This window comes from Panthera leo, chromosome D2 (assembly GCF_018350215.1).
Source record: "Panthera leo isolate Ple1 chromosome D2, P.leo_Ple1_pat1.1, whole genome shotgun sequence".
Taxonomy (NCBI): Eukaryota; Metazoa; Chordata; class Mammalia; order Carnivora; family Felidae; genus Panthera; species Panthera leo.
In genome coordinates, this window is record NC_056689.1 from 3,421,636 (window position 1) to 3,449,630 (window position 27,995).

Below are 27,995 nucleotides of genomic sequence, written 5' to 3' on the forward strand. Positions count from 1 at the left end.
GGGGTCATGATGCTGACACGGAAATTGAGGTTCCTGTTTGAAAGTATCCATGTAAAGCCTCTGACTTTTCACGGCTCTGAACAATTTTGATTATTTTATAATAAAGAGACCAATGGAAATTATTGTCTATCGTATTCATTTTTTTTATTTTTCTAGGATCAATAAATGTAGCATACTGGACTTCTATCAAAATCTTCCATAGAAGACTTTTAGGTCTTCTATGGACCTAGAAGCTGCAATGATATAGCTAAGTGATATCTCAAATATCTAAGGAGATATCACAAATACAGAACTGTGTGAGGTTCAGATGAAACCATTCATTTCAAAGTTATTCAGAATATGTACATACAGAAGCTTTAACAAGATGTATAGATTTCAGCATCTGTGGGTTGCATCAGGACCACCTTTTAATATAGCAGTACAGATATCAACTTTCTCAATTTCACATGAAAATGTTTAAAATGTGAGTGCTAATTTTTTAAGTCAAATTTAACATGTCTTTAACAATTTTGAAGTCTATACTCTGCCCTCAGCCCCCGATTTCAGACGTAGAAAAGGAATCTATGATATTAAATTGCATTTCACACTACGCTATGCATACCATGTGTTGGGCTTTTTTTTGAATATAGTTGACACACAGAGCTACATTAGTTTCAGGTGCACAACACAGGGATTTGACTTCTGTCTGCGTTATGTCATGCCCACCACACGAGTACCCGCCACCTGTCACCGCACGATGACACTGTTAAGGTACCACTGACTGTATTCCCTGTGTGGTGGCGTTCATCCCCACGACTTATTCCTTCCATAACTGGATGCCTGTATCTCCCAATCTCCCTTTTCCGTCGCTGCATAATTTTTAAAGTTGCCCAAATCTATAAAAATGCCTCGCCTCCCTGCGTATGTCTGTTGCTGTTGTTGTCATAGCCTTATCAGAAGCCGTCCGTCCCAAATACCCTCTTTCCTTTGATGCACTTGCCCTCGGACTCCACTATGCAGACACCAATGCACACCTCCCCACTCCGTGTCCTTGTTCTTTCTTGAAAATGCAGAGATGGATGTCTTCTCATTCAGGGACGTCAACAGACTGTGAAGGGTTTCCACCGCTTAGTGAATGTTCTCTGTTTTGAACTTTTGCAATCACTTCTCTATGTACATATCATGTTTCTGGGCTCTTTTATCAGACACACGCACCCAACTCATACGCCTTCAATCTGATTATCAGAAATTTTTAAATTAAAATGAACATTATGTTTCCCCTTGGAGAATCTTTACAGCATTAAAATAAGAAAGAACGAGCGTGATATTTATAGGTAATGAATTATACATAACCAATCTTATTTCTATTTTACATTAAACATGAGAACAGATTAGAAATATGCATGTGGGTGCTTTGTTACCACAAATCAAGTAGTTGTACAATCCTACAGCTAAACTTTGGGGCTCCAATTTTCTTCTCTTGCATTTACTTCTTATTCCTTGAGCTCAGTGAAGTTCTGGAGAATATTGATATCATAAACCAATAAGAACATATTCAATTGGATTGTTATCTATCTTATTTATTTCTTTTTTTGCATTAATTATACTTACAGTTATTCCACTATGTTGTTTTCCACAAAGTGAGTCATTGTCTTTGCATAATTCAGCTCAGTGATGAGTAAATGTCTAGTAAACCCTATCTTTTCTTTGGAAATTCTTTTGACACTCATGGATGGTTTTGTAACAGATTTGTCAAATTAATTTACAGTTCATGAACTAATAGCTGCATTGTTTATTCAACTTTTGTTTGTTTTCTCAAAGACGAAAGACCCAGAGCTTCACCTTTTTCTCAACGATTACACCTCAGTCTTCACCGTCACACAGACCGGTATCACTCGCTACCTCACCCTACTTCAACCAGTGGACCGGGAAGAGCAACAAACTTACACTTTTTCGGTAAAAAGATTTATTATTTATGTGTGTTCACGTACGTGTAACAGAAAGTGATGTCTGTTTGAAACTGGAGAGGTCCGTGGGGCGCCTGGGTGGCTCAGTCAGTTAAGCGTCCAACTTCAGCTCAGGTCACGATCTCGCGGTCCGTGAGTTCGAGCCCCACATCGGGCTCTGTGCTGATGGCTCAGAGCCTGGAGACTGTTTCAGGTTCTGTGTCTCCCTCCCTCTCTGCCCCTCCCCCGTTCATGCTCTGTCCCTCTCTGTCTCAAAAATAAATAAACGTTAAAACTGAAGAGGTCTGTGACTTAAGAGGGAAAAAATGCAGTATTTTCAAGTAACTGAGAATTGAGACTATCAGTAATAAAATTCTTTACATGTGTTTCTCTTTTTTCTGTTTATAAGTTTGTACAGCTATGTTATCATTATTTACCAAAAAAAAAGGAAAATAATTTTCAAGACGAAAACAGGAAAATGAGACTTTCATTCTTCACCATGCACTTATAATTGACTTAAATTGAGATAGTATAAACTAGAATCCACAAGTAAAGAATTATTTCCTAACCCTTACTTTATTTTAATTTATTTTATGGTTTTTGTTATTACATTTTATATTTTGACATAGGGTTAGGCCAGTGGTTCTCCACTGGGATGATCCCTGCACCCCCAAGCCCTGTCCCACCCCCACCCCCCCACCCTCACCCCCCCCGCCGAGCCCTGGGAACATTTGGCAATGTCTGCAAGACAGTTTTGGTCATCACTACTGGATCTACTGGCATCAGGTAGGTAGACCCCAAGGATGCCGATATGCATCTTGTAACACACAGGACAGCCTTCCCTCTCTCCAACAGGGAATTATCTGATGGAGGGAGCCTAGTTCAGGTTAGTTAAGAAAAAAAAATGGTGAGGGGAGATTATTAAAGCTGTATATATATAATAGAATATACACATTATATTCTGTATTCTATGTTCTATATATTCTATGTATTCTGTATTCTGTTACATAAACACATACATGATTTGTGGGGGTGAGAGGTGGATATAGATAAAAAGAAAATTGTATTATCCAAATTCATGAGCCATATTTTATTCAGATATAAGAGGAAAATGAGCCAATGGAAAGGACTTAGGACCTACAGAAGACTCCTTTCTGGAGACCCTTCTTTACACAGCAAAGCCATAGCTTCCAGAAACCCTCAGTGACATTGCGGACTTAGGCACGGAGTGGATTTCAGAAGTCATTCAGAACAAAAATGGTGGCGTGGCAGTGCGGACTTTGTTTGTCAGACCTTCCTAAAATGTTAACGATGTAATTAACATAGCACTATTAAGTAACATCAATAAGTCCTTTAAAATTGCCATTTTGTAAATTACCGGAAAAAGACATCGCATCCCTAGGGCGCCTACTTTCTTGAGTTATCAATATAAGCATGTTGGCTCTAAAAGCATCTATGGAATTATATATAAAATATGTAAAATGGAAGAATATTTTCCTATTAATTTTTAAAAATTAAATAGTAGTTAACGCCTAAGAACCAATGTTACTGGCCCACTCCAAGCTTCTCGATAACACTTTACATATCTGCTTATTTACATGTGCTTGGAATTGAATACATTAAAAATAAAACAGAATCGTTTGTAATTGCTTCTTAGTGCATTAAAGCACGTTGCTTATGTGCATTATTATGTTTGTTATTTCTATTTTGGCACCCTTTTAAAACTGAAATTATATATGAGAAATGCCTTAAATCATAGGACTGAATTCAGTACTGCTTATGTTTGCATGACTTATCTGTTACGTGTGTTTTTCATCCCCAAAGATAACAGCATTTGATGGTGTGCAAGAAAGCGAGCCAGTTATTGTCAATATCCGGGTGATGGATGCAAACGATAACACTCCAACCTTCCCTGAAATATCCTATGATGTCTATGTTTATACAGACATGAGCCCCGGGGACAGCGTCATACAGGTAACTACCCATATGGTACAAGGCACTATGCAAAATGGTTGTTTCCATGGGCATTGTATAATGTGACGCTTCAGAAACTGCTTAAGAAATGAAAACGAGGGGCGCCTGGGTGGCCTAGCTGGTTAGCATCTGACTCTTGATCTCGGCTCAGGTCATGATCTCACAGTTTGTGAGTTCAAGCCATACATCAGGCTTTGTGCTGACAGTGCAGAGCCTGCTTGGGATTCTGTCTCTCCTTCTGTCTGACCCTAGCCTGCTTGTGCTCTTTCTCTCTCTTTCTCAAAATAAATAAACTTAAAAAAAAAAAAAAAAAGGAAATGAAAATGAACTTCAGGCTCATTATATGGCATAATCTAGCTTAAAAAGCTTGAGACTTATGTTTGCCACATAAAAATGTATTTATATTGATTTTAAAGGAGAATTAACTAGTTATTAGATGTAAACGCAGCTATTTGATCAGTTTATACTTGATTTTTAAGAGTTTAATACACTGAATACGCTTAATATAGTAGTATTTTTAATATGTTGATGTTTTCAAGTATTAGATGTATAGTTGAAAATTTCAAATTGTTTGGAACTTTTGTAAGTATGGGTTAATTTTCCCGTGGCAATAAAGGCAGAGGACTACGTTAATAAGTTGGTGGATGACATTGTCAGACAGTGGTTACCTGGACATTACGTGGAATCATCACAACAGAGAAAATTTGGATTTCATGGTAAATGCTATCTTTGAAAATACAGAAATCGGCAAAATCTTTCTCCTTGACTTGTCTTATTTTTATTATTAACTGCATACTTACTGCATTTAAATTAATTATAAGTTATCTCAAACTATGTTTTGTTTTTTTTTTTGTATTCTGTGCATAAGTCATAAAGAAGTAATCATATTCTTCCTCGAGGGTTTTTAGGATAGTTGAGTCTAGTACTTTCCAAATTGGCTGTACTGCAGAATTATCTAGGGAGATGTTTAGAAACACAGACAACCAAGATGTCACTTTACCTTTCTGGGATCTGAGGTTCTATGAGCAATACTTAGGTTATTGATATTAAAATAATAAACCCGAGGGGTTCAGTGTCCAGACACATAAAGACCACTGATGTAGATTGTCCTCAATATCTGAGAGTCAGATTCAATAATTTTAAGTTACTTTCAGGCCAGGAAGGCCATGATTCTGTATACGTTTTAGAACATTTGAATGGCTCCAAATTGTTACTAAATGACATATTGTATGTTATATAAGTATGTCATAATGATATGTAATAACGTATATATAATGCATACTAAATATGCACCAGTATAGTATATAATTAATGCACATAACTCAATTTACTTGTCTACATGTCTTAGCATATAGCATATATAAATAGTTCAGAATAGTAGAGCATCAGCCTAAAGACCCTGACGGCAAACGTAAGCCTTCACGTACGCCTCCCGATTCTGCCAGCTCCGCGTTTGCCTTCTTTTCCTTTGCACGTGCTTTGCTCCTGAACCACCAGCTGCACCTAACCGAAAGCATGTGGCTTCCTCTTTCTCACTTCCTCCAGTTAGCCGCTTCCCTTCCATGTACAGCTTGATGAGCCTTCTTGTCCTTCACATTATTTCCCTTCTGAGGACGCATGCCTTGGCGGTGTTCATCCTTCCTTGATGGTCCCTGCTCTTGCATCCCACCTGGACACAGTGCTGTGCAGCCACGCTTCTGTGATCCACTGCTGTGACACAAAACACTCATCACACCTCGTCCCACATCATCACTCCTCATCGGTGTGAGACATAAGGGAAGAAATGGTTCACGTTCTTCTCAGTGCTTCTGCACACTGTTTTCTGTCAACCAAGAGTACTCTTCTTAACCCAGATTTTGCAAGGCTGGCTCACTTTCTTCGTACAGAACTCTGCCCAAAATGTCACCTCCTCAGAGAAAACTTCCCTCGAGGCTTAGTGCTGACCCCCTTCCAGCTCACACACTCTCTGTGACTCCCCTTCTCAAATGATCCTATTTTCTTCTCTCTTGCCCTCACCCCACGCTGAAGACCCCAAGAGGTCAGTGTCTTTTTTTTATCACCGTGCTGCCTCAACACGCAAGACCTATCACCCATGCGGTACCTAGTCATCCAAAGGATGAATTGTTACCAAATTCACATGGCGCTGTTATTAACATAGTCTAGAAATAATTCCGTGCTGTCTCTCTTTTATTCATCGGATTAAGATAGACTTTCTTGGGTGATAAAAGGGATGACATTATAGCATGGACAGTGGAAATTCACATGTACGCACTTCCATGCGTGGATACCCCCTGCTGTATATGGCAGTGGAGAAAAGGCCACAGTACATTTTATTCCTATCTTGCTTATGGCATGTGTCATGGTGACGAAATCCACCCTTTCAACCGTTTGTCTTGAGGGCAGAACTCTCAAGACAATTAAAAATTAGTTTATAGCATCCACATCAATAGTGCCTCGCACATCACAGGTGCTCAATAGAGTTGATGCTTAATATGTTTATTCCAGGATGACAGAAGGGAGACATGTGGACAAGCAGAATGAATGGGAAGGTATAAACACATTGGCCTCTGTTTCTAGTTGATTGGTGGACCTCAAGAACTACATTTGTCTTTACCGAGGCACTTATATGGGCAGCAACATTACAGTGTATACAGATAAAGGAATGACACTCGTTGTCATGTTCTTATTTAATTAGACCTGATTCTTATCTCTATAATAACATAATTGGAAGTAAAAGTAAGTTTATACATAAAAAATAAAAAAAAATTAAAAAAGCCAGCAGGGAGCTGGAAAGTGTAACTAAGAAAATGATAGCAATTATGTGGTGGAACTATATCTCAAAAAATGTCTGCCTTGGGGGATCAAAAGCTGATTTCTGGCATTTGCTGGCTGAAACAGTTAATTTCCCTTTTGTATCTCTTTATAAAATAGATCTTTCTTTGCCTTTAAAGATTCATATTTTTTATAACTTCCTGAACCATGCAGATTATGAAGATAGAGTGTCATTTGTGTTTATATGGCTCTATCTTTAAAAGTTACTTAAGCACCAAGAGATAAAGACTTATAATTAGTATTTTAAATGTTATTCCTGGCATGTGGTAAAAGAGTGGCATGGCTATAAAACATCCTTCAAGGGCCTGGAAATAGAAGGAAATCGATTTTCTATTGAGAGAAAAATGTGTAAACAAAGCAAAATGATTTAGAACTGGGACCTGTCCCTGCCTCATAAGAATGACAAAATAAATTCTGTGCTGCACCCACCCAGCCCTTGCCAGCCCTGTCTTTCCGCACTGACCCAGCACGATATCACCTCATTTACTTTTAGTTACTATTCTGGTGTCAGAAAGAGTAAGAACATTAGAAGCAAAGATGACAGTGAATAGAGACTGTCCAGCAGAGAGCTCCTTGGATAACAGATTTTAAGTACATTTTATTTATTTTTATTTTTTTTATTAACTTGTTTTATTTATTTATTTATTCAATTTACATCCAAATTAGTTAGCATATAGCGCAACAATCATTTCAGGAGTAGATTCCTTAGTGCCCCTTACCCATTTAGCTCATCCCCCCCTCCCACAACCCCTCCCATAACCCTCAGTTTGTTGTCCATATTTATGAGTCTCTTCTGTTTTCCCCCCCTCCCTGTTTTTATATTATTTTTGTTTCCCTTCCCTTATGTTCATCTGTTTTGTCTCTTAAGGTCCTCATATGAGTGAAGTCATATGATTTTTGTCTTTCTCTGACTGATTAATTTCACTTGGCATAATACCCGCTGTGGAAAATAGTATGAAGTTTCCTCAAAAAACTAAAACTGGAACTACCCTACAACCCAGCAATTGCACTACTAGGATACTACTGGGTATCCACGGGATACTATCGGGTGTGCTGTTTCGAAGGGACACATGCACCCCCATGTTTATAGCAGCGCTATATCAATAGCCTAAGTATGGAAAGAGCCCAAATGTCCATTGATGGATGAATGGATAAAGAAGATGGGGTATATATACACAATGGAGTATTAGTCGGCAATCAAAGAGAATAAAATCTTGCCATCTGCAACTACGTGGATGGAACTGGAGGGTATTATGCTAAGTATATTTTAACCAGGACGTTCCGAATCTATTATTTTCAATGTGGCCCCGAGACTGCCTTGGCCTGAGGAAGTACATTCTCGATTATTCCAGCACCTTCTTGGTGGAAACATCCTTGACTGCGAGAAGCAGATAGGTTAGGCATAAAGGTGTGAGTAATCAGGTCCTTATAAATTGGTCCTCTGACTTTATATCTCTGATACCTGAGTATTGAAACAGGAACAGCGTGATTCTCTTGTGTATGGGTCCTGAGCACCCCGCCCCTGCCCCGCCAGGGCAGTGCTGTCACAAACACCATCTGTACCTTCCATACCTGGAAATGAGGTGCAATCAGAGTACTAGCATATCTCGTGTTGAGGGGGAAGTTGGGGGCATGAGTGAGAATGATTTTTGGCCTGAAAGAGCTTTTTGTAGGCCATCAGTGAAACTCTGCAGGTTTGACACCAATGAATATCATGCTGTGTTGTCTTGGGTCTCATTTCACACATTGCTGGTTTTCTCGAAAAACCAACTGCTGTGTATTGAAGATACAGATCTTGGTATGTAATTTTAATATTTTGAAGATGTAGATTTTCATATCAGTAGTTAAGTCTAGTCCATACTCTATGGATGCTGTTCTTAAAATTGTACAACTTTCATTGGTGTTCTTGATCCTTAATGAATATAGAGATATTCCTGAGCAGCCTTTAAAAATATCAGTCAGGGGGCACCTGGGTGGCTCAGTCGGTTGAGTGACCGACTTCGGCTCAGGTCATGATCTTGCAGTCTGTGAGTTCGAGCCCCGCATTGGGCTCTGTGCTGACGGCTCAGAGCCTGGAGCCTGCCTCAGATTTTGTGTCTCCCTCTCCCTGCCCCGCTCATCCTCTGTCTCTCTCTGTCTCAAAAATGAATAAAAGTTAAAAAAATTTTTTAAAAATATCAGGCAGTTAAGGGTCTGACTTCGGCTCAGGTCATGATCTTATGGTTTATGAGGTCAAGCCCCACATTTGCTGACAACTCAGAGCCTGGAACCTGCTTTGGGTTCTGTGCCTCCCTCTTTCTCTGCTCCTCCCCCACCCCTCTCTCAAGAAATAAGCATTAATTTTTTTTTTTAAATATTGATGCCTAGACTCCACCCTGAGATATTTTTGTATATGTGATGTGCCAATCACAGTAGAGCCACTGTGAGAGATGTGATTTAACAAAACAAAGCAGCTCTAATATGCAGCCAGTTTTGAGAAAACCCATCTTGAGCCCTCCCAGTGTTTCACACGTGTGAAAATTGGAATCCCTAATGTATCAAGATAGAGTCTTATGTGGTGCTGAGTCCTTGGATCCTTACCCCCGTCTTTCCATTTTTCTCATTCTTCAGTTCCCATTTTCTTCTGTCCTGCTTCTTACTCATCCCCCCCCCCCCTTTTCCTCACCTTCACCCGTGCTCTACTAATAATTCCATTTCTTTCCATTTCCCTCCACTACAGCCATGTCCCCTCTGTACTGACGCCATCCTGTTGGTCTGTCACTGTTCCTGAGTCTCCCCATGTGCTGGTCTCCATGCCCTTCCCAGGTCCAGCCTCACACTGCCTTCCCACCCTGACCCATTCAGGCACTTGGATCGATTGATGCATTTGCAGAATTGATTAACTTATTTCTTTATAATTATTCATTGTTATTATTTTCTTTCACTGACGTGGTACCATGAGAAGTATACAAAATTGGAAGCCATGTGAGTCCATCTTTAATTGTCAAATACAAGAGCACTTCTCCTTCCTCCATCAGGGCAAAGCTCTCATCTGTACCGTTTCATAGAAAACCTCCCTGGTGACTGAGGTACTTTGTCGCTGGCTCCCTGTTCACTTCTCATTCTTTAAATATTAACATTCTCCAGAAATCAATGTGCAGTTTTCTGTGTCCTGTATTCCCATGTTGTTAGTCATTAGCGCTATGCGTACTCACACCTCCCAAAGTTAAATGCCCCGTGGCCACCTGAACATCAAGCTGGTGTTCAAGTATCTGTTGCACGTGGTAATGCAGGCTTTTGACAGGCACTTCAGATTGGACACACTCCGAGATAAATGAGCTAATCCATCATCTTTCATCTAATACAGAAACACAGACTCACACACACGCATCCTGTCTTCTTAGGCAGCTGCTACATTGGGACGGGCCCCGTGAGCCTAAGATCATACAGGCCTTAGCAGCAACCTCAGATTTCTGTCTTGTATCCCCTCCTTCACCTACACGGATCCAGATGTCCAGGTTCTGGAATTGCTCTTTCAAAATGGATCTGCCATGACTTCCCTTTCTGTGTCTATGCCCTGTGGTGAATTAGGCTACTACAGGGGACTCTGACCCCCCTCCCACAGGTGGTTGTTCCAAAACACGAGGCAGGACAGGTCCTCATCCGAGGAAGGGCCCAATCTCTACACATGTCGTCTAGCACATCTCTGTCACACCTCAAATATGTTCATCTTCTCCTGGCACATCCCTCCATGTAATTGACTTTGACATCATATAGAGGGTTTTATTTTGTTCGTTTTGTTTAACTTCAGCATGAAATATCCCTTCCCATTCTATGGTTACCGACATCTCTGAAATTTCAAGGTTTGAACGAAATTATATCTTGCACAGTTCAAATGTTACTTTTTAGAGGTTTTTTTTTTTTTTTTCCTTTTTAATTTTGTTAATGTTTATTCATTTTTGAGAGACAATGAGACAGAGCACAAGCTGGGTAGGGGCAGAGAGAGAGGGAGACACAGAAACTGAAGCAGACCCCAGGCTCCGAGCTGTCAGCACAGAGCCCAATGTGGGTCTCGAACCCACAAACCGCGAGATCGTGACCTGAGCCTAAATTGGATGCTTAACCGACGGAGCCACCCAGGTGTCCCTCAAATGTTATTTTTTAAATAAAGCCTTCGTTTCTCTAGCAAGTCGGAATGAATTGTTCCTTTCAGCATACTCCCACACAACCATCTGGCAACTGTTATCTGGCTCACATTTTACCGCACCTTGCAGTAAGCTTAGCGCCTACATGCCTGTCCCCCTGCTGAACTGTAAATTCCTTTAGGACAGGAACTCTTCTTGATGTCTAACCACCACTGGTCAGCACATCACTTCCTCACGGTAGGGCTTCGCCAGATAGCCATGGAATGTATTCCCCCAAAGCTTTCTCAGTCCGTTTAGAAAAAGCCTCATTCTACAAATACATTTTGTTTCGCTTCAGAATTCCCTCTGCCATTCAGAGTGTTATCCCCCAGGGCCCTCTCTCTAAGTCCACAGTTTCAGCCAGGTTACGCCTTTATTGCGCTTCATATAGAAAACACTCCAGTGGGGTGCGTGGGTGGCTCAGTTGGTTGGGTGTCTGACGGCAAGCGGTTCATGAGTTCAAGCCCTCGAGATCCCTGCCGACAGTGCCTAACCGGCTTCGGATTCTCTATAAAACCCCCCTCCCTGCCCCTCTCCTGCTTGCTCTCTCTCTCTCTCAGAAATAAATAAACATTGAAAAATATATATTTTAGGAAGCACTCGGCACTGAAGATGTTGCTGATACATTTAACTTAGGCTGTGTCACAGGTCACTACATATTAGAGCTTGAAACTACTTTGAAAATATTTCTTGTTCATATCCTCATTCAATAAAGAATTTGAGTCAATACACTGATACATGATTGGTCCAAATTCACAACGTTTATAAGTGACAGAGTTGATACCGAATCCAATGTAAAGACAAGAGATTCTGGAGCCCAACTAGCTGTGTCCCCACTTCGGATCCTTATGTGTCTCCATACAAAGAGCTTAGTCATCTCTGCTTTCATTTTCTAACCTGAAAAAGGTGATAATTATAGTATCAGCTTCACAAAGGTGTTCCGAGCTTTAATTAGTTATATAAACTACTGCTACATGTGTACTTGAAAATATGTCTCGTATAAATGTTATCTAGTTATTATTATTATTGAATTATTCTCATGGAATATATAAAACATTTATGATTATTAATAACCTTTACTGCCTTATCTGTATATAACCTTCTCTGTTATGGGTACTAGTTAGTACTATGTGGAGGAACATACACACTACACATAAAATTATATATTAAAATGATTTTTCATAATTTCCAACAGTATAAAGAAAATTAGGATAAACCCATGTCATATATCAATGCCTTTTGACAATTTACTTTATGTCAAATAATGACATTGTTCTCTGTGGTGAATGTGTGTGTTGTGTGTGTGTGTGTTTGGGTTTGTGATATCATGACTAACGTCTGAGGGGTATATTTATTCAAAATCTTGGTGGAATTTAGTATTTCAGCAAATACCTGATAGATTTGATGAGGAAAACTTACAAAAATGTAAGCATATTTTTACATTTGTAAAAAAAATTTCATTTATTTTTGGTATTTGAAACAATTTAAATTTTTTAAATTTATCTTTAACATTTATTTTTGAGAGACAGAGACAGAACACAAGCAGGAGAAGGGCAGAAAGAGAGGGAGACACAGAATCCAAAGCAGGCTCCAGGCTCTGAGCTGTCAGCACAGAGTCCGACGCGAGGCTCGAACTCACGGACCGTGAGATCATGACCTGAGCTGAAGTCGGACCCTTAACCGACTGAGCCACCCAGGTGTCCCTGAAACAATTTAATTTTAATGAAGACCATACAATTTCTTACCCAAGCCCACTTGCATTAGAATGAGAATATATGCCTAAAATCACAACTCTTAATTTATATGGGTTAGTTGCCCATGTTGAATTTGAAACCTCATTACGCGATCTGTATTTTGTTCATGTGGATGAGATTTCGCACCTGTGAAAAAGCAACACCTTCCCTTTAGTTGCTCAGGTTTGAAAGCGGAGTCATTCCTGCCACATTATTTACTCCCTCCTCTCTGTCGGTTACCAAGTCCTACTGGTTCCTCCTTATGTACGAGCCAAATGCACCTGCTCAAGTCTTTTCCCACAGCCTCCATCCTCCCGAGAGCTGCCTTCATCATTCATGCTGACCAGGCGGGCCCTTCTTTGGGCTTCATTCTATCTCCTGTCTCCCCTTCTCCATTTGGCAGCCACAGGACTCTTGCAAACCTGGAAGCATATCAATCATTGCCATGCTGATGCCTCTGGGGATTTCCCACAACTCTAGGAATAGAGGTCAGTCACTGTCTCACATGACCAGTCTGCTGATTACTCTCCAGTTTGATTCTTACCAACTACTTTTCTCTTGTTCTTTGAATGCTTCTACTTCTATGCGTATGCCGGTCATCATTAAGATCTCAGTTTAAGTGTCTCTTCCTCAAAGAAGCCTTCTAGGACTCCCTTCCTAAATTATGCTCCCTCTGTTATCCCAGAGCATCCTGATTCTTCCTTCATAGCATATTTCAGAATTTCTTATTATAATGTTAATTATCTGTTTCTCACATTAATAGTTAATAAGCTCAAATGCAGCGTAGACTTGGTTAGTTTCTCTCTCTGTCTTGTTTCACCAGAATTTGTATTTGACATCTGGCACAACACCTGGTACATAGTAAACCTTTTATGCATTTTTATTTAATGAACAAATGGATAAAGGGATTAATGGATGCAGGTAAAATAAGTGTTCTTTAATTTATTGTATGGCTGTTGGGAAATTATCTATATTTCAGGTTAAAGTGATTTAAAAACTAATCAACTGAACTTCAGATGTATTTGCATTCTTGAATAGCATCCTAGAATGTAGTACTTTCTAGCTTGATTAGTCAGAAGAATTTTTCCAATGAAAGCTCTTGAGAGGCTAAACAATCTGACAGAAAACATGTCATGAGAAAGTAATCACATATGCTTTTAGAGAAGCAAAGGGGAATAATTAACACACTTACTGGAAAATCATTCATTGTGTTGAGTATCATAAGGAGAAAAGGAAGCATTAAGATTTAATTTCTGACCTTCAGTCATAGGGAAAAAGAGAATATAATATTTTTTGTTTTATCATGATGATAAATATGGCTCAGATAATCCAGTTGAACATTATGAAATGTTTTAACATGTAAATGGCTCTTAAGACCCCAAGAGTTATGTTGTGTAGAGTAAGCTTTCCCATTTGATAAACTTGGGGGAAATATTAATGAAATCAATACAGTGATCACCAACATCTGCATTTTTAACTTGTATATGTAAAAATTAATTCTTGCATTTGGCTTTTATATTATTTTTCAATCATCATCCCCCTTCCCTGATATATATAGAAACCCAGATTTTCAAAGAAAATCTATTTGTAAAGGCAATTAAGTTAATTTACTTTTATATTTATCTAGCATGTTTTGGATTGTCACAGTGAAAGCTGTCCGTGGTGAATTTCAATAAGTAATGCTTAAATGCTTGCATCTTTATAAAGCTTTTTGTTTAATTGTATGTGATTGCTTTTAATATCATCTACATTGTACATTTTGAATTCTGACAATATTATTTCTCATCATTACAGTTCTACATATTTCTGGTTTACTAGGTAATTGATTTGAAACTTAGAAACTAGAAGAAACAAAAATGTTTAATATATATATATTTTTTCTTTATACCAAAGTATGTTAGCTTTTTTTTCCAGCTATTGTTTCAAACAAAGAATAAAGGTATCTTCTCCCCTCAACTCCCTCTTGCAGTAAATTATGCTACAATGTCAAAGCATAATCATTTGAGTATAAGAAAAATACTTGCATATTGAGACATTTCAAAGATAGGGAATCTTAGGAAAAAGCCAATATTTCAAATAGAGCAGAGGAGATTTCTTGGAAGCATAGTAAACTTCCTCATTCAGTTTGGCAAATAAAACAAGCAAAAATACCATTGAACAAGCCCTAATATACATGCATGTTACAAACACATGTTAAATATGTATTTTCTTAGACAAATTATAATTTAATTTATATAGATTTTTATGTGCCTGGTGCTAACCTAGATGCTCTGGAAAAGGATGAAGAAAGTGCTAACCCCTGAGGAGTTCCATATATATTGTAAGAGGTCATCTTCATTCACAGTGGAGTTACCAGAAAATATCTCAAACCAGGGCTCCAGGGAGCTCAGTCGGCGAAGCGTCCGACTTCGGCTCAGATCATGATCTCGTGGTTCATGAGTTCAAGCCCTGCATCGGGCTCTGTGCTGAGAGCTCAGAACCTAGAGCCTGCTTCGGATTCTGTATCTCCCTCTCTCTCTGTCCCTCCCCCGCTCATGGTCTGTCTCCCTCTCTCAAAAATAAACATAAAAAAAATTTTTAAGAAAATATCTCAAACCATTATTGAATTTCTTTTAAGTTTATTTATTTATCTTGTGAGAGAGACAGAGAAAGAGAGGGAGGGAATCCCAAGCAGGCTTTGCACTGTCAGCACAGAGCCCAATATGGGGCTCAAACCCATGAACCATGAGATCATGACCTGAGCCGAAATCAAGAGACAGACACTGAACCAAGTCAGCCACCCAGGCCCCACAAACCACTATTGAATTTTCTATATTACATGGAAAAGAATAAGAATATTATGAGTGTCCTTTAGAACATGAGTGGGGAGGATGGTCTGTTAGGGCCTGAGCAGCTGGGAGGGCTTCATTGCATGAACCTATGAGGACAGTCAGTGCACACAGGCAGGGAAGGGGGTGTGAGGTTATTGGAGATGGATGCGTACAACCAAAGGTAAGGGAGATACCACTCCGAATGCCGGTGGAGAGGAGAGGAACTGAATGGTAAAAGTTTTGCCTTTCTTTCACTAAGCCAAGTATGCACTGCTTTATTCCCCAAGCCCCTGTCTTTATAGGCATTTCTGCCTATAGGCAATTCAGCAATTGTAGACAGTGGAAGATTTATTAAAGAAGTATTTTAGACAGGGTCCTTCAATTGATGAGTTAAGGCATGGGCTATGGCAACTTATGGAAGCCAACTTTGAGGAAATCTGTATTCGAGGTAATGAGGTAGGAACTGAGCATGAGAGAACGTACAAGCTTGAAAGCATCTAAGGTCTACAGTTCACAGTCTCAGAGTTTGAGTAATGAGATTCAGTGAGCCTCTACACAAGGATTATGAAGTTGCCACAGAAAGGGAGCAAGCCCTCCAAATTCTCAGGCAATATAAAGAAACACTTTTAAAAGTCTTACTGTTGCAGCTTTATTCTTGGGCTTTTTATCGGGGATAGGAACACCAAGAGAGTAACCATCTCCAGTAACAACCCTTTTAATGGTCCCTAAAATATTAATGATCATGGTGGTGTTAATGATGTTCATACCTCCTCCTGAATTATACACCCGAAAGATACCTTTGCTAAACACCCACTCAACTGACCTGACTGCCATCTTAGATTAGTCTGGGACATGCCCAACAGAAGAGGGCTGACTAGTAGCCCCATATGTTTTTTAGCTTCAAAGTTCACATTAAGGCTGCAGAGAGCATAATCTGGAGATGCCTATATTACATTGCCCAGTTTGCTTGACCAGAGTCAATGGTCTTAGGTTCAGACTGACTGCCAACCTTGAGATCCAATAGGCCTCTTCTAGCTCCAAGTTTATTTAGCTTCAGGTTAGGATACAGGGCAGTTAACAATGTAATTTGTATGACAATAGCCTAGTGGAAGTCTTGTGTCTGAATGCAGTTTCTAATGTCTTCTAAATCATCGACACTCAGGATATTTTACCCCCTTGATACATATACGTGAGGCATTCTCCTAAAATTTTTGTTATAGCAACTTCTATAATACCTAGTAAATAAAAGCAGACTTCCTAGAACACTGGTAAGCACTGGATCTTTTATCCAGTAAGGAGTTAGAATTCCCTCTGCAAAATACATTTCCGACTATATCTTTCCCTAAGTAGATTATCTAATATTTCTTCAACATTTTAAAGATTAGTTATTTCCTTCATCCTTTTTTACTTACACCTTTTCATAAGTGTTAACGGTGATATTCAAGTCTGTATGAAATTTTTTCAAACATAAATTAACATAAATTAAATTATTTCTCCAACAAATCTCTCTCCACGGTTATTACCTAGCTGGTGAGTTTTAGGTTGCCTTCCCAAATAATCTTTCTATCCAGGAGATCAATATCCACTCAAGTTTCATTTTGATCTGACTGCATAAGTGAACCAGAAATCCTTTATTATATCATAGAGCTGAGGCCAAGAGGTTAAACGTTTAACACAGCACACTTCAATTAATATTGCTATGTTTTCTCCACTTTCCAAAAAAATCAGGTTTTTCTCACATATCATGCATTTTTCAATACCAGAGTAGGCAGTAGAGACTATCTCTCAGGAAACTCTGAGTTTCATCTGGTCTGGCATCATAATCATACACCATCCCCCAGGTACAAGTTTTCACAGACATAAGCTTCTGGGCATGATCTTAGCGTACCAGGCATTTGTCTCTCGTGAGACAATACCGTGTTGACCCCGAATCTGTCCAAACCACACAGAAGGTACCCTGGAGAGCTACATTTCCAAGTGATCCCAGGTGGGTCTTATACGTTGGCTTCATACAAAAGCCAAATGCAGTGGCCTCCTCTAGCATCAGCCACAACTCAATATCACCTCTGAGAGGAGCCTTTGACAGGGTTATATTCTTGCTCTGAAGTGTTCTCTCAGAGAAAAGTATAAAGATATGCTTCCTTTAAATCTTTGTTTATTCTCATTCCATATTCCACATTTTTACCTGGTTTACCTTTTATTACTTTTCTTAACACAGGCTCAGCATTCCAGAGTGGGATTTGCTGATTGTGTTCTACCTTTGTTCCCTAAGGCTGATGTTTCCTTGCCTTCCAGAACTTTCCCTTCTGTCCATTCCCAGGAAGAAGGGGTAGGTTTGCAAAAGTGTCATGGAATAACATGGAGCTGAAGACAATCACCTGAGAGTAGAGGAGGTCATAGTGGTTTCAAAGATAGAAACACCTGTTTATGAAATACAACCAAGACCTAAACTTTGAAATGTGCATTGGAAGGAAGAAAGAAAGGAGAAAAGTGAATCAAATCACAAGACAAGGAATGAGTAATTAGAATGGTTCTGGTCGGCCTGAATGATATCCTGTCAATGCATTAGAAAGGCAAAATGGGTAAGGACGGGTAAAGAGTCTACATTCCTTCGTAATTTTGGAGAGCATCCTTGAGCATAATTTACATGTCCTAATACACATTCATCATCAGGGTGATTTTCTAGTAAATTTAGACACTTATGTAACAGTGACCACAATCCAGGTCCAAACATCGTCATCACCCAGAATGGCTCCTTGTGCCTGCTTGCAGTTAATTCTCCCCCCAGCCCTGACTCTGGGACCCTAGTTCTGCTTTTTATCTCTAAAAAAAATGTGCCTTATCTAAAAATCTCAAAAATATGGAATTGTACAACATGCGGTAATCTTTTTGGGGGGAGGAGAGGTGGTGTCTTTCATTTAGCATGACTCAATAGTATATTTAGTAGCAGCACTGTGACTTTATTTAGCCATCTATGCTGTAGCGTGACTCAGTACTGTAGTTCTCTTTCTTGGAATTTCTCAATAGTATTCCATTGTATAAAAACACCAGGTTTTATTAATCTGTTCAGCAACTGATGAACATTTGAACTGTTCCAGTTTTGGAGAATATGAATAACATAGCTATGAATTCTCTGCAGGCCTTCCTATGGACACACACTTTTTTATTTCTACTGGGTGTATACGTAGATACCTGGAGTAGACTTGCTCAGTCATGTAAGAGATACGCACTTACCTTTTCAAGAAACTGCCAAACTCCTTTCCAAAGCGACTGTACCATTTTACATGTCCACATCATCACTGACACTTGGTATCGTCAGTCTTTATTAAGCCCACCGTAGCAGGTACCTTGCCATATCTCATTGTGGTTTTAATTTTCATTTCCTGAAGGAGTCTTGATTTTGAGATCTTTTCATGTGCCTGTTAGTGATTTTTCTATTTTTGATATAATGTCTATTCAAATCATCTGCCCATTTTCTTATTTGTACTGCTTATCTTCTTCATATTAACTTGTAATTCTTCTTTGTAAGTTATGACCACAAGTCCATTATCCGATATATGATTACCACATACTTTCTCAAAGTCTGTGTTGTGTCTCTCATATTCTTAGCAGTGGTTTTAAAAGATCAAAGCTTTTAATTTTGAGAGAGTTTAATTTATTATTTTTTTTCTTTTTTGTGTATCATGCTTTTGATGTCATTTTTGAGGAGGTTTTGCCAAGTAACTTCATGAAGATTTTCTCTTATCATCTGTGAGGCTCATACTTTTAGCTTTTATGTTGTACAAGTGGTCCATTTTAAATGCTGTAACATAAAGGTTTCAGTTCATCTATATTTTTTTAATCTTCTGCATAGAAATATCTAATTGTCTCACCATGTAAAAACTATCTTTTCATCCTTGAATTACCATGGTATCTTTGTTGGGAATCAGTTAGCCATAAATGGAAGAGGTTATTTCTGAACTTCTGTTCCATTAATCTATATGTTTACTTTATTCCTAAACCACATTGTCTTGATTATTGAAGGTTGATAATATATTTTGAAATCATATAGTATAAGTCTTTTTAAATTATTTATCTTTTCTAAAATTCCTGTGGCTATTCTGGGTCCCTTATATTTCCATAGAAATTTTAGGATTAACTTGACAAATTCTACAAAACAAAGCCTGATAAGGATATTGGTAGAGGTTATAGTGAATTTATAAATCAAATAAATTGTGGAGAATTTCCATCTTAACAGTATTGAATCTCTCAATCTATGAACATGGACTCTCTTTCCATATACTTTTACATTTATCTCAGCAATGTTGTAGATTTTGGTGTGTACATTTTGCACATATTTTGCTAAATTTATTCATAGTTATTTTGTCATCTTTGAAGCCATCATGGATGGAAATATTTTATTTTGGGATTGCTCACAAATGCAAAAAAAGAAAGAAAATGCAACAGATTTTGTTTAGCCTTGGTAGTCATTTGCTAGCTTTCATGGTTTCTTGTAGATTACTTAGCATTTTCTACATAGATAACCGTATCTTCTTCAAATAAGTATGGTTTTACTTCATCCTACCAATCCGATGCCTTTTATTGTTTTTGTTCTTTTACATACTTTATTGCACTGCCTGGGACCTCCAATACAATGTTGAATAGAAGTGGTGAGAGCATCCTTTTTATGTTCCTGATCTTAGGGGAAAGTCTTGAGCCCTTATCTTTAAGTATAATGCCAGCTTTTGGTGGCTTTGTAGATAGTTTTTGTCACGTTGAAGAAGTTTCCTTCTATTTCTAGTTTGTTGAATCACCTTTTTCATAAATGGACAGTTTTACCAATTGCTTTGTCTGTATTTTTTGAGATTATCATGTGGTTCCATCCTTTGTTTCATCAATATGATGTATTATATAAATGATTGAATGTCTTTATTTTGCCTTCAATTTGAAGGATTGTCTCACCAGATATATTATACTTGGTTGACAGAGGGTGGTTGTTTTTCATCCCAACCCTTTGAATATGTCATTCCTATGCTTACTGACCTCTATTATTTGTAATGAGAAGTCAGCCGTGAATGACACATTGTTTCCTTTTATGAAATGAGTCCTTATTTTTTTTCTGCTCTTAAGATATTCTTTGTGTTTCAGCAATTTGGGTGTGATGTGTCTAGGTGCACTTCTTGTTTGTATCTATTATTCAGATCCATGGACCTCTTAGTTCTTGACAAAAACTCTCTCCCTGAGCAAACTTTAGTTCAGCTATGGTGAGCCTTTTCAATTAGGCCTCATGGTTGGGCCTTGTCTTTGGTCGGCCCAGCCCAGTTTCAGCAAGAATCCTGTTCCCCTCGTTATAGACAGCCCCTAACCTCAGTATCCGATCAAATCCCTCATCGCCTACCCTGGTATCTGATCACCCTCGCCTGCCTTCTGCAAAAATCCTGCTAAGCTGTTTTAACAAAAATCCCCCTACACTTGATGTCTTCCGTTAATAATTTTCCATCCACTCTGGTCAATAGCTGGAAGTCCTCAGCTGCCTTTACCGCAGCTGGAGTTGAGCTGAGCCCTCCTTCTCCCCTACCCTGATAGTCCTGACACATATCACAAAGGGCCTGGACGATGCCTTCCTGACCATGTTAGCAAGTGTCAGAATAATTTTTTGTTTAACAATCTCTAGATTTCTTTTGTAATTACCACGTTTGTTTTAACTCTATATTGTAGTACTTGTGGATCTTGATATGAACTATGAAGTGTTTTTGTTTTTGTTTTCTTTTAATAACACACAGACTTCATCTGCTGAACCTGTCTCTGTTAGGTTTGTGGCTCCTAACGTCTGTGCATGATTTTTGCTTTGATTTTTATTTTTAATTTTTAGCTGGCTTTTTAGGACTTGTTCTTGTTTCTCTATATCTTAATGCCAGCCAGTGATTTCCACTGAGGTTTGCACAAACACCTTTACCGGTTGATCTGAGCGTAGGTTGGGCCAAGCACAGAATGTTCAGGCCGTGCTCAGGATGTCCTGTCGGCATGGAGATCCCCCAAACCTTCCCATGTCTCCTGTCTGCATGCCAGTAGTTTCAGACATGAACAGAGCCTGTATAGCCCTTCTATTGGGCTCTCATTATCTGTATTTTCTGCTAAATTTCTGGCTTGGTCCCAGCTTACTTCAGCTGAGACACCCCCAACTCCACAACTCCTATGGGCAGAGCTGAGAAGATTCCTCACTCATTTCCCACTGTGCTTCAGTCTTTTTTTTTTTTTTTTTTAATATAATTTATTGTCAAACTGGTTTGTTCTTGGGTCTTTTAACTCCACACCAAATTCTGTCTATTTTCTCTTAAAGCAGATCTGCTGATTTTCATGGCCAGCCCTGCTTTTATAAACCTTCTGTGCCAAACCTTCTGTACTTGAGGGATGTGGGGGGTAGAGTGACACCCAAGCACAAAGGCCACTGACCCCTGCTTTCTTTCCCTAATGTCACAACAGTTTTTCATGAATAATTTCTCTCAATTTCTCTACTTCAGTGAATTTGTAGAGCCCTAAGTGGTGTTTTTGATAATTTTTCTTAGATTGTTACTTTTTGGGAAGGGGATTATCCAGCCTCCTCCTACCGCAAGAGCCAGAAGTCCTGCCTCCTAGATGCCCCTTTGAAAGAGCAGTTTCAGTCAGGAGTAGTGATGGGGCCACGTGTATTGTATAAAGGAAGGAATAGAATTTTGAAAATAGGGATTCCTGTGATGAATTGGAATTAAATAACATAAAGGCATTGTATTAACAGGAAGAAAGCACTTTTTTTTCTTTCTACTGAAATAATTTCAGTGAGTATTTTCATGAATCAATTACAAGTCGTGATTGTAATTTATGTTTATCAGAGGAAAATTCCATATATTTTTATATCACTTCTATGCAAATGTATTCATTTTATAAGACCCTACATTTCATACTAGGCATCGTCTATGTGTCTAATAAGAACTGTAAGATAACAGATGTGCTGGGGCACTGAGTCCTTGTTCTGCTGAATTAAATAATCAAAGGGGATTATTTCAGTAATCCCTTACTGTCTGAAGAGAATTGGAAAATCACAAATTGTTTAGCAAAAGCGTAATTCTGCAACATATTACACAAGCCTTCAAGAACTGCACGTGTGATATTTTCACAAATAGACCAAGAGAGAAACAGAAGAATAACCTACATTAAATGCAAAATACAAAATGAAAGGAATCCGGCATGACATACTGGGAAACAGAAGTGAATGTCGGGTGGCCCAATGTGGTCTTGTCTGCCTTGGCTAAAACTCAAACTAGACCAGCCCCAGACACTATCTGAGGTTCTTGAAATGACATAGAGTGCCTTTCACAGTGAGTATTTCCTAAGGAAGTCCTCACCGCAGCACCATTCCTGTAGACTCTCCAGGTGAAATGCATTGGAGGCTGGAATACCAAGAAATTCCTTATTAATAGATTATCTCCCTTAATAATAAAAAGCACTAGATTGAAACGGATATCCAGGTGGTGAGGGTCCCAGAGTGAACACTTTGCATCATCAGGCAGCAGAAGGCTAGGGGAGAGCTGGAGCCCGTGCGCCCCACAGACAAGTACGGCCACATTCTTCATTATCGGACCGGGGTCTGTGCTGTTGACCACAACTTTTCCTCCTTCAAATTTATTTTGTTCTCTAAGTCAGGTGTGCACGTTTTGATCCATTTTTTGGAGATAAGCACCGTTGTAATTTTTGTCATAAATAAGAACCATTCAATGGATTCACTGCTATTCTCTGTAAACTTCTGACCCACTATGATGGCACTGTCTCTGGATTTTCCTACCATATGGATCAGATCTCAAATACCAGTAAATCCTTTCAGTATTCAGTTGTCACACACTGATTCAAGTTCATCACTTGCCTCTACATGTCACCCTTCTTCGTCACGTGTTACTCTTTCTCCAGGACATCACATTCAGGGTCCCCAAGACCCTTATCCACTGCCCTTTCCTCAGGGTCCTCGCACATGCCCTTCCCTTTTCCAATGACTGTGTGTAATCCATCTTCTTCAATCATGCGCCCATCTTTCACTCCCAACTTCCATGTGACCCATGCCAATGGGCTTTCACACCTCCCCTGTAGCTCAATCATTGTTTATGTTCATTTCTAGTAGTACTTGCCACAACATGTCAGTATAGATGCCCTAGTTTTATTAATAATTTTCTTCTGTTGGAGTGCCTGGGTGGCTCAGTCGGTTAAGCGTCTGACTTCAGCTCAGGTCATGATCTCACAGCTTGTGAGTTCGAGCCCCGCATCACTCTCTGTGCTGACAGCTCGGAGCCTGGACCCTGCTTCCGATTCTGTGTCTCCCTCTCTCTCTGCTCCTGCCCTGCTCATGCTCTGTCTCACTCAAAAATAAAAATAAAAAACTTAAAAACAAAATAAATAAATAACTTTCTTCTGCTGATGGTTAATTCCAAAAATAAGGAGAAGAAAGGAGGGGAAAGGAGGAGAAGAAAGAGGAAGAGGAGGGGAGGAGGAGGAGAGGAGGGGAGGGGAAAGAAAGAGGCAGAGGAAGGGGAGGAGGATAAGGAGGGGGAGGAGGGGGAGAAGGGAGGAAGAGAAGGAAGACAGGGAATAGGAGGAAAAAAGAGGAGGAGGAAAGAGGAAGGAGAAGAAGGAGAGCCCACTTTTTATTGACCACCTTTAACTTACCGCCAGCTCCTAGCACAGCACAGTGCTTAGGACCATTGTATGTTTTCATTAATTATTTAGAAATGAATGTTTTTCTCAAGATTATTATTTTCCCTAAATTAAGTTCAGGAATTAATTCTGCTTTTATGATTATCACCAAGTGATCTCAGTTGGCTTACTTCTATAACTCTTGTGGAAGGATACAGAATTTTCCAGACTCTTCTAAACTCGGCTTTACATGTTTTCACATGCCATCAATCCAAAATTCACTTTGCAAATTGAACTTCATTTTAAAAAGAACTAAACATGAGTATTTATGACCTTACCTTGGACTAAATATCTACAAAACTTACACACACGTCTCGAGTTTTTTGTCTGCCTGGTTTGAATAGTTAACATGAGTAATAACAGGAGGAAGAAAGACATTCTAAGAAGCATACATTTTTATAAATTCTTAATTAATTTAGATAATTTGCTTTGTTTGAAAAAGAATTGCTTTACTACAGGGAAACATATACTTGTTGTTATTTATCTGTGTGTACCTATTTTTTTATTACTTTTTAAGTAGCTAATCATGATTTCTACACAAGGGCAACTCTTCGACTTGCGTAGCGTGACCCTTGACCGTTGTCGTGAATAATCATACATTAGATCAAAGATGGTTGATGTATTAATGACCACATGGCACCACACAGCAAAACCTCAAAGTACAAGACCCCTGAAGAATAGTCACAAAGGAAGCCAAGGAGAGTAACTAGTCATAACATTTTTTTCCTATAATATTTGGGTTTTTTTAGGGTTGAACTGACATAATTTCAAAGTAAACTCGCTTTTTCTTTTTTTTTTTTTTTAAGTACATTTTTGGTTCATATATCCTAAAAGTTCAGTGGTGAATTTGCCTCAGGCATAAGTGGAAAGAGTGTCATCACTGCTATTTTCTCCCTGTTTCCTGGCATCATCTTCTCATGGACCTCAGTCTTGGAAAGACCCAATGCAGACACAAACATGAGGAAAATGTCAGATATGAATTGACCAGTAGGGTCCTCAAGAAATGCAGAGCTACCCTCTCCTGTGGTTCCAGGAGTCACCCTGAGTATGCAGCCTGGATAACTTGCCAGTTGTGAAACCAAGCAGTGTCCAGGCCAGAATCTCACTCCCACTGCCGGAGCTAAGACCAGCCCCAGCAAAGCATGGGCTGCGAGGCGGTGAGCAGCTCTCCGAGGAAAGCGAGTGGCTTTTAGTGGAAGCAAGGTCCAGGATGCCAAGGAGGCAAAAACGTCAACTGCTCGACATACTTAGTCATGGTCACTTTAGCCACCATGCACGTAAAAATACCGTGTTCACACTTTACTATAGCTTAAGTCTGATGATTCTCTCTGTATGAACTATGACTTTTGTTTAATCCTTTCTTCTTTTGTGAGACTCCTATTTAAGTTTTTGTTCAGTTTATGACCCAACATTCTTTATATTTATCTTTTTACATAAAGCCATATTTTTTTCCATTTCTCAGGCACAAGAAAGAGATTGAAGAGAGAGATAAACCACAGCCAGACCTAGACAGGAATAGCAGGGACAGATCAGAATGTTGTATTTATTTATGCATCTTTATCTTTATTTCTTGTGGCAGCGAGGGGTGGCTCGGGCTGTCTGGAGCACGCACATATAGGAATAGCAAGGAGGAGGCAGTTAGGGTCCTCCTAACGGGTGGGGGTTAGGGTCACACTTCATGAAGAGGACTGTAGCACACTGCAGAAAAGAGCTATAGACACACGACACGCAAGGTCTCACCATCTCAGTATCATAACGTTTCAGTAAAACGGTTACAAATCATAAATTTTATTTTAGTTTGTGGTAACTTGCAAGTGACACTTTGGCCTCTCCGTGTAAGTCAGCCCCTCCTCCATTCTCTTTGACTTAACAGGCAGATTTCCTTCTGCTTTGGGAATACCTTCAACACCTTCATCTCAGAGATCACTGATTGCAGTCCTTGGGGCGTGATTGAATGAAATCCCCACCACAGTGGAGTTGCTGAGCTCTTATGCAGGGGAAATTACCATTTTTTGGATATTCAGTCACTGTCTCCGTTCCCTTTTCAAATCTTGGGACCACCAATAATTTCTTCACAATAGTTTTGTTTGATGTGTGGGGACTCACTTATGTTGACTCTTAGCCCACTGTGTTAAGATTTAGTTCTAAAAGACTGGAAAGGAGTATCAAGCTGTATACGTCACTTACATGTGGAACTGATTTGGGGCTTCTTTGTTAAAGTCTCTGCTTCCGGATGGTTTCTGTGGAGCTAGTGATATTCCCTGAATATATCAGCTCCTCCGTGGTTGGCTGGCTATGCACTTTGGGGACTGTTTTTCTCATCTGTGCGTTGCCGTCCTATTTGCTATTTATAGCACCTCCCAGACGGGTGCCTTCCTCAGTTTAATTATTATCCAGTTTATCCTCCTTTCTGACATCATTCATGAAAATGTTAAATAAGACCGGCCACAATACCTACGTCCCCCCAGCACGCCCCTCAACACTTCTTAACTTGATGCCTTGCCATTAATCATTAAATTCCTTTAGCCAATTTAAGTCCCAGGAAGAGTGTTAATATTGAATCCAGTTTGAGCTAAATTTTAATTAAGATTTCCTGAGACATTATGTTAGGTGATTTACTATAATCAAAAGTGATATCTCCTCTGCTCCTCCACTCACTAATTTTCTAATGTTACCCACATATGAAAGAGAATTGAGTTGGTCTGGCTTGAATAGTTCTCCATAAATATACATCACTCATCTGCTCTGTTTCTGCAAATAGTTTCCTTCTCCCTTGCCTTTAGGACCATGTCAGTCATCTCCCATAAGTCCAGAATGGTTTTATAAAATGCTTTTCCTTCTGGCAGCCACATCTGTCCACCCCCAAATCTCAGCTAACTGAATGCCAACCTCTCAAATTCCCTTCTTTCCTCTCAATTATTTTTGTAGCTGCTGTCTCTATGCACATTATCATTCTAAATGCAGTTGATAATGACAAAAGGAACATAGTATGCATAGCATTTCCCCTTAGGCATGATGGCGTGTGTAAAGTACTTTGTTTACGTTTTATTAGGATGGGGAACATGGAATTTGGGCATTAATTAACACAGTGTTCTTAAAACTGAATTCAAGTGAAAATTAAGGGCTAGAAATTGATATAAAAATGTCACAAATTTTTTTATATAATTTTTTTTTAACGTTTATTTATTTTTGAGAGACAGAGCACTAGCAGGTTAGGGACAGAGAGAGAGGGAGACAGAATCCAAAGCAGGCTCCAGGCTCCAAGCTGTCAGCACAGAGCCCGATGCAGGGCTCAAACCCATGAAATGTGAGATCATGACCTGAGCCAAAGTTGGACATTTAGCCGACTGAGCCACCCAGGCTCCCCTCTATAGTTTTATTTATTACAATTATATATTTTTTTCTTTATTCAACAGGAACCTTTCTTTAAGTTTAAAGTTACTTTTTTTTAAGTTTATTTATTTATTTTGAGAGACAGAATAGTGAGCATGCATAAGGAAGGGGCAGAGAGATGGGGACAGAAAATCCCAAGTAGACTCCAAGCTATCAGTGCAGAGCCTGACATGGGGCTTGATCTCATGAACCATGAGATTGTGACTTCATCAAGAAACTTTTGTTGTTTTCCCCTTATGTGTGAACTATATGAGGTCAGCTTTCTTATCTCCATCCATCAGTTTTGGAATGATGAAGACAAAAGATTCTGTGTATGTTTGTAAAATACATAAGATTTCCCAGTAGAATCTATTTTTTCTCCATGCCCCCCATCCCCACCGGGTAAATTTATATTTATCAGCAAGTCAAAGAGGCTTATTTAGCACATTAGATTATTCTTACCTTAATTTTGCTTTATTAAATTAAATT

The 27,995-nt window shown here is 39.2% G+C and overlaps 1 protein-coding gene across 6 annotated transcripts in view; it reads left to right on the top strand.

Annotated features, from left to right (window-relative positions):
* The window catches only part of PCDH15 (protocadherin related 15), an 836,749-nt gene that overhangs the window by 499,606 nt on the left and 309,148 nt on the right, over nucleotides 1-27,995 (top strand). For all 6 annotated transcript variants that reach the window (XM_042907891.1, XM_042907887.1, XM_042907888.1 and 3 more), the window contains 2 exons: nucleotides 1,801-1,935; nucleotides 3,750-3,899. In XM_042907891.1, coding sequence (XP_042763825.1) covers nucleotides 1,801-1,935; nucleotides 3,750-3,899 — 285 coding nt within the window. The remainder of the gene's footprint in view (nucleotides 1-1,800; nucleotides 1,936-3,749; nucleotides 3,900-27,995) is intronic.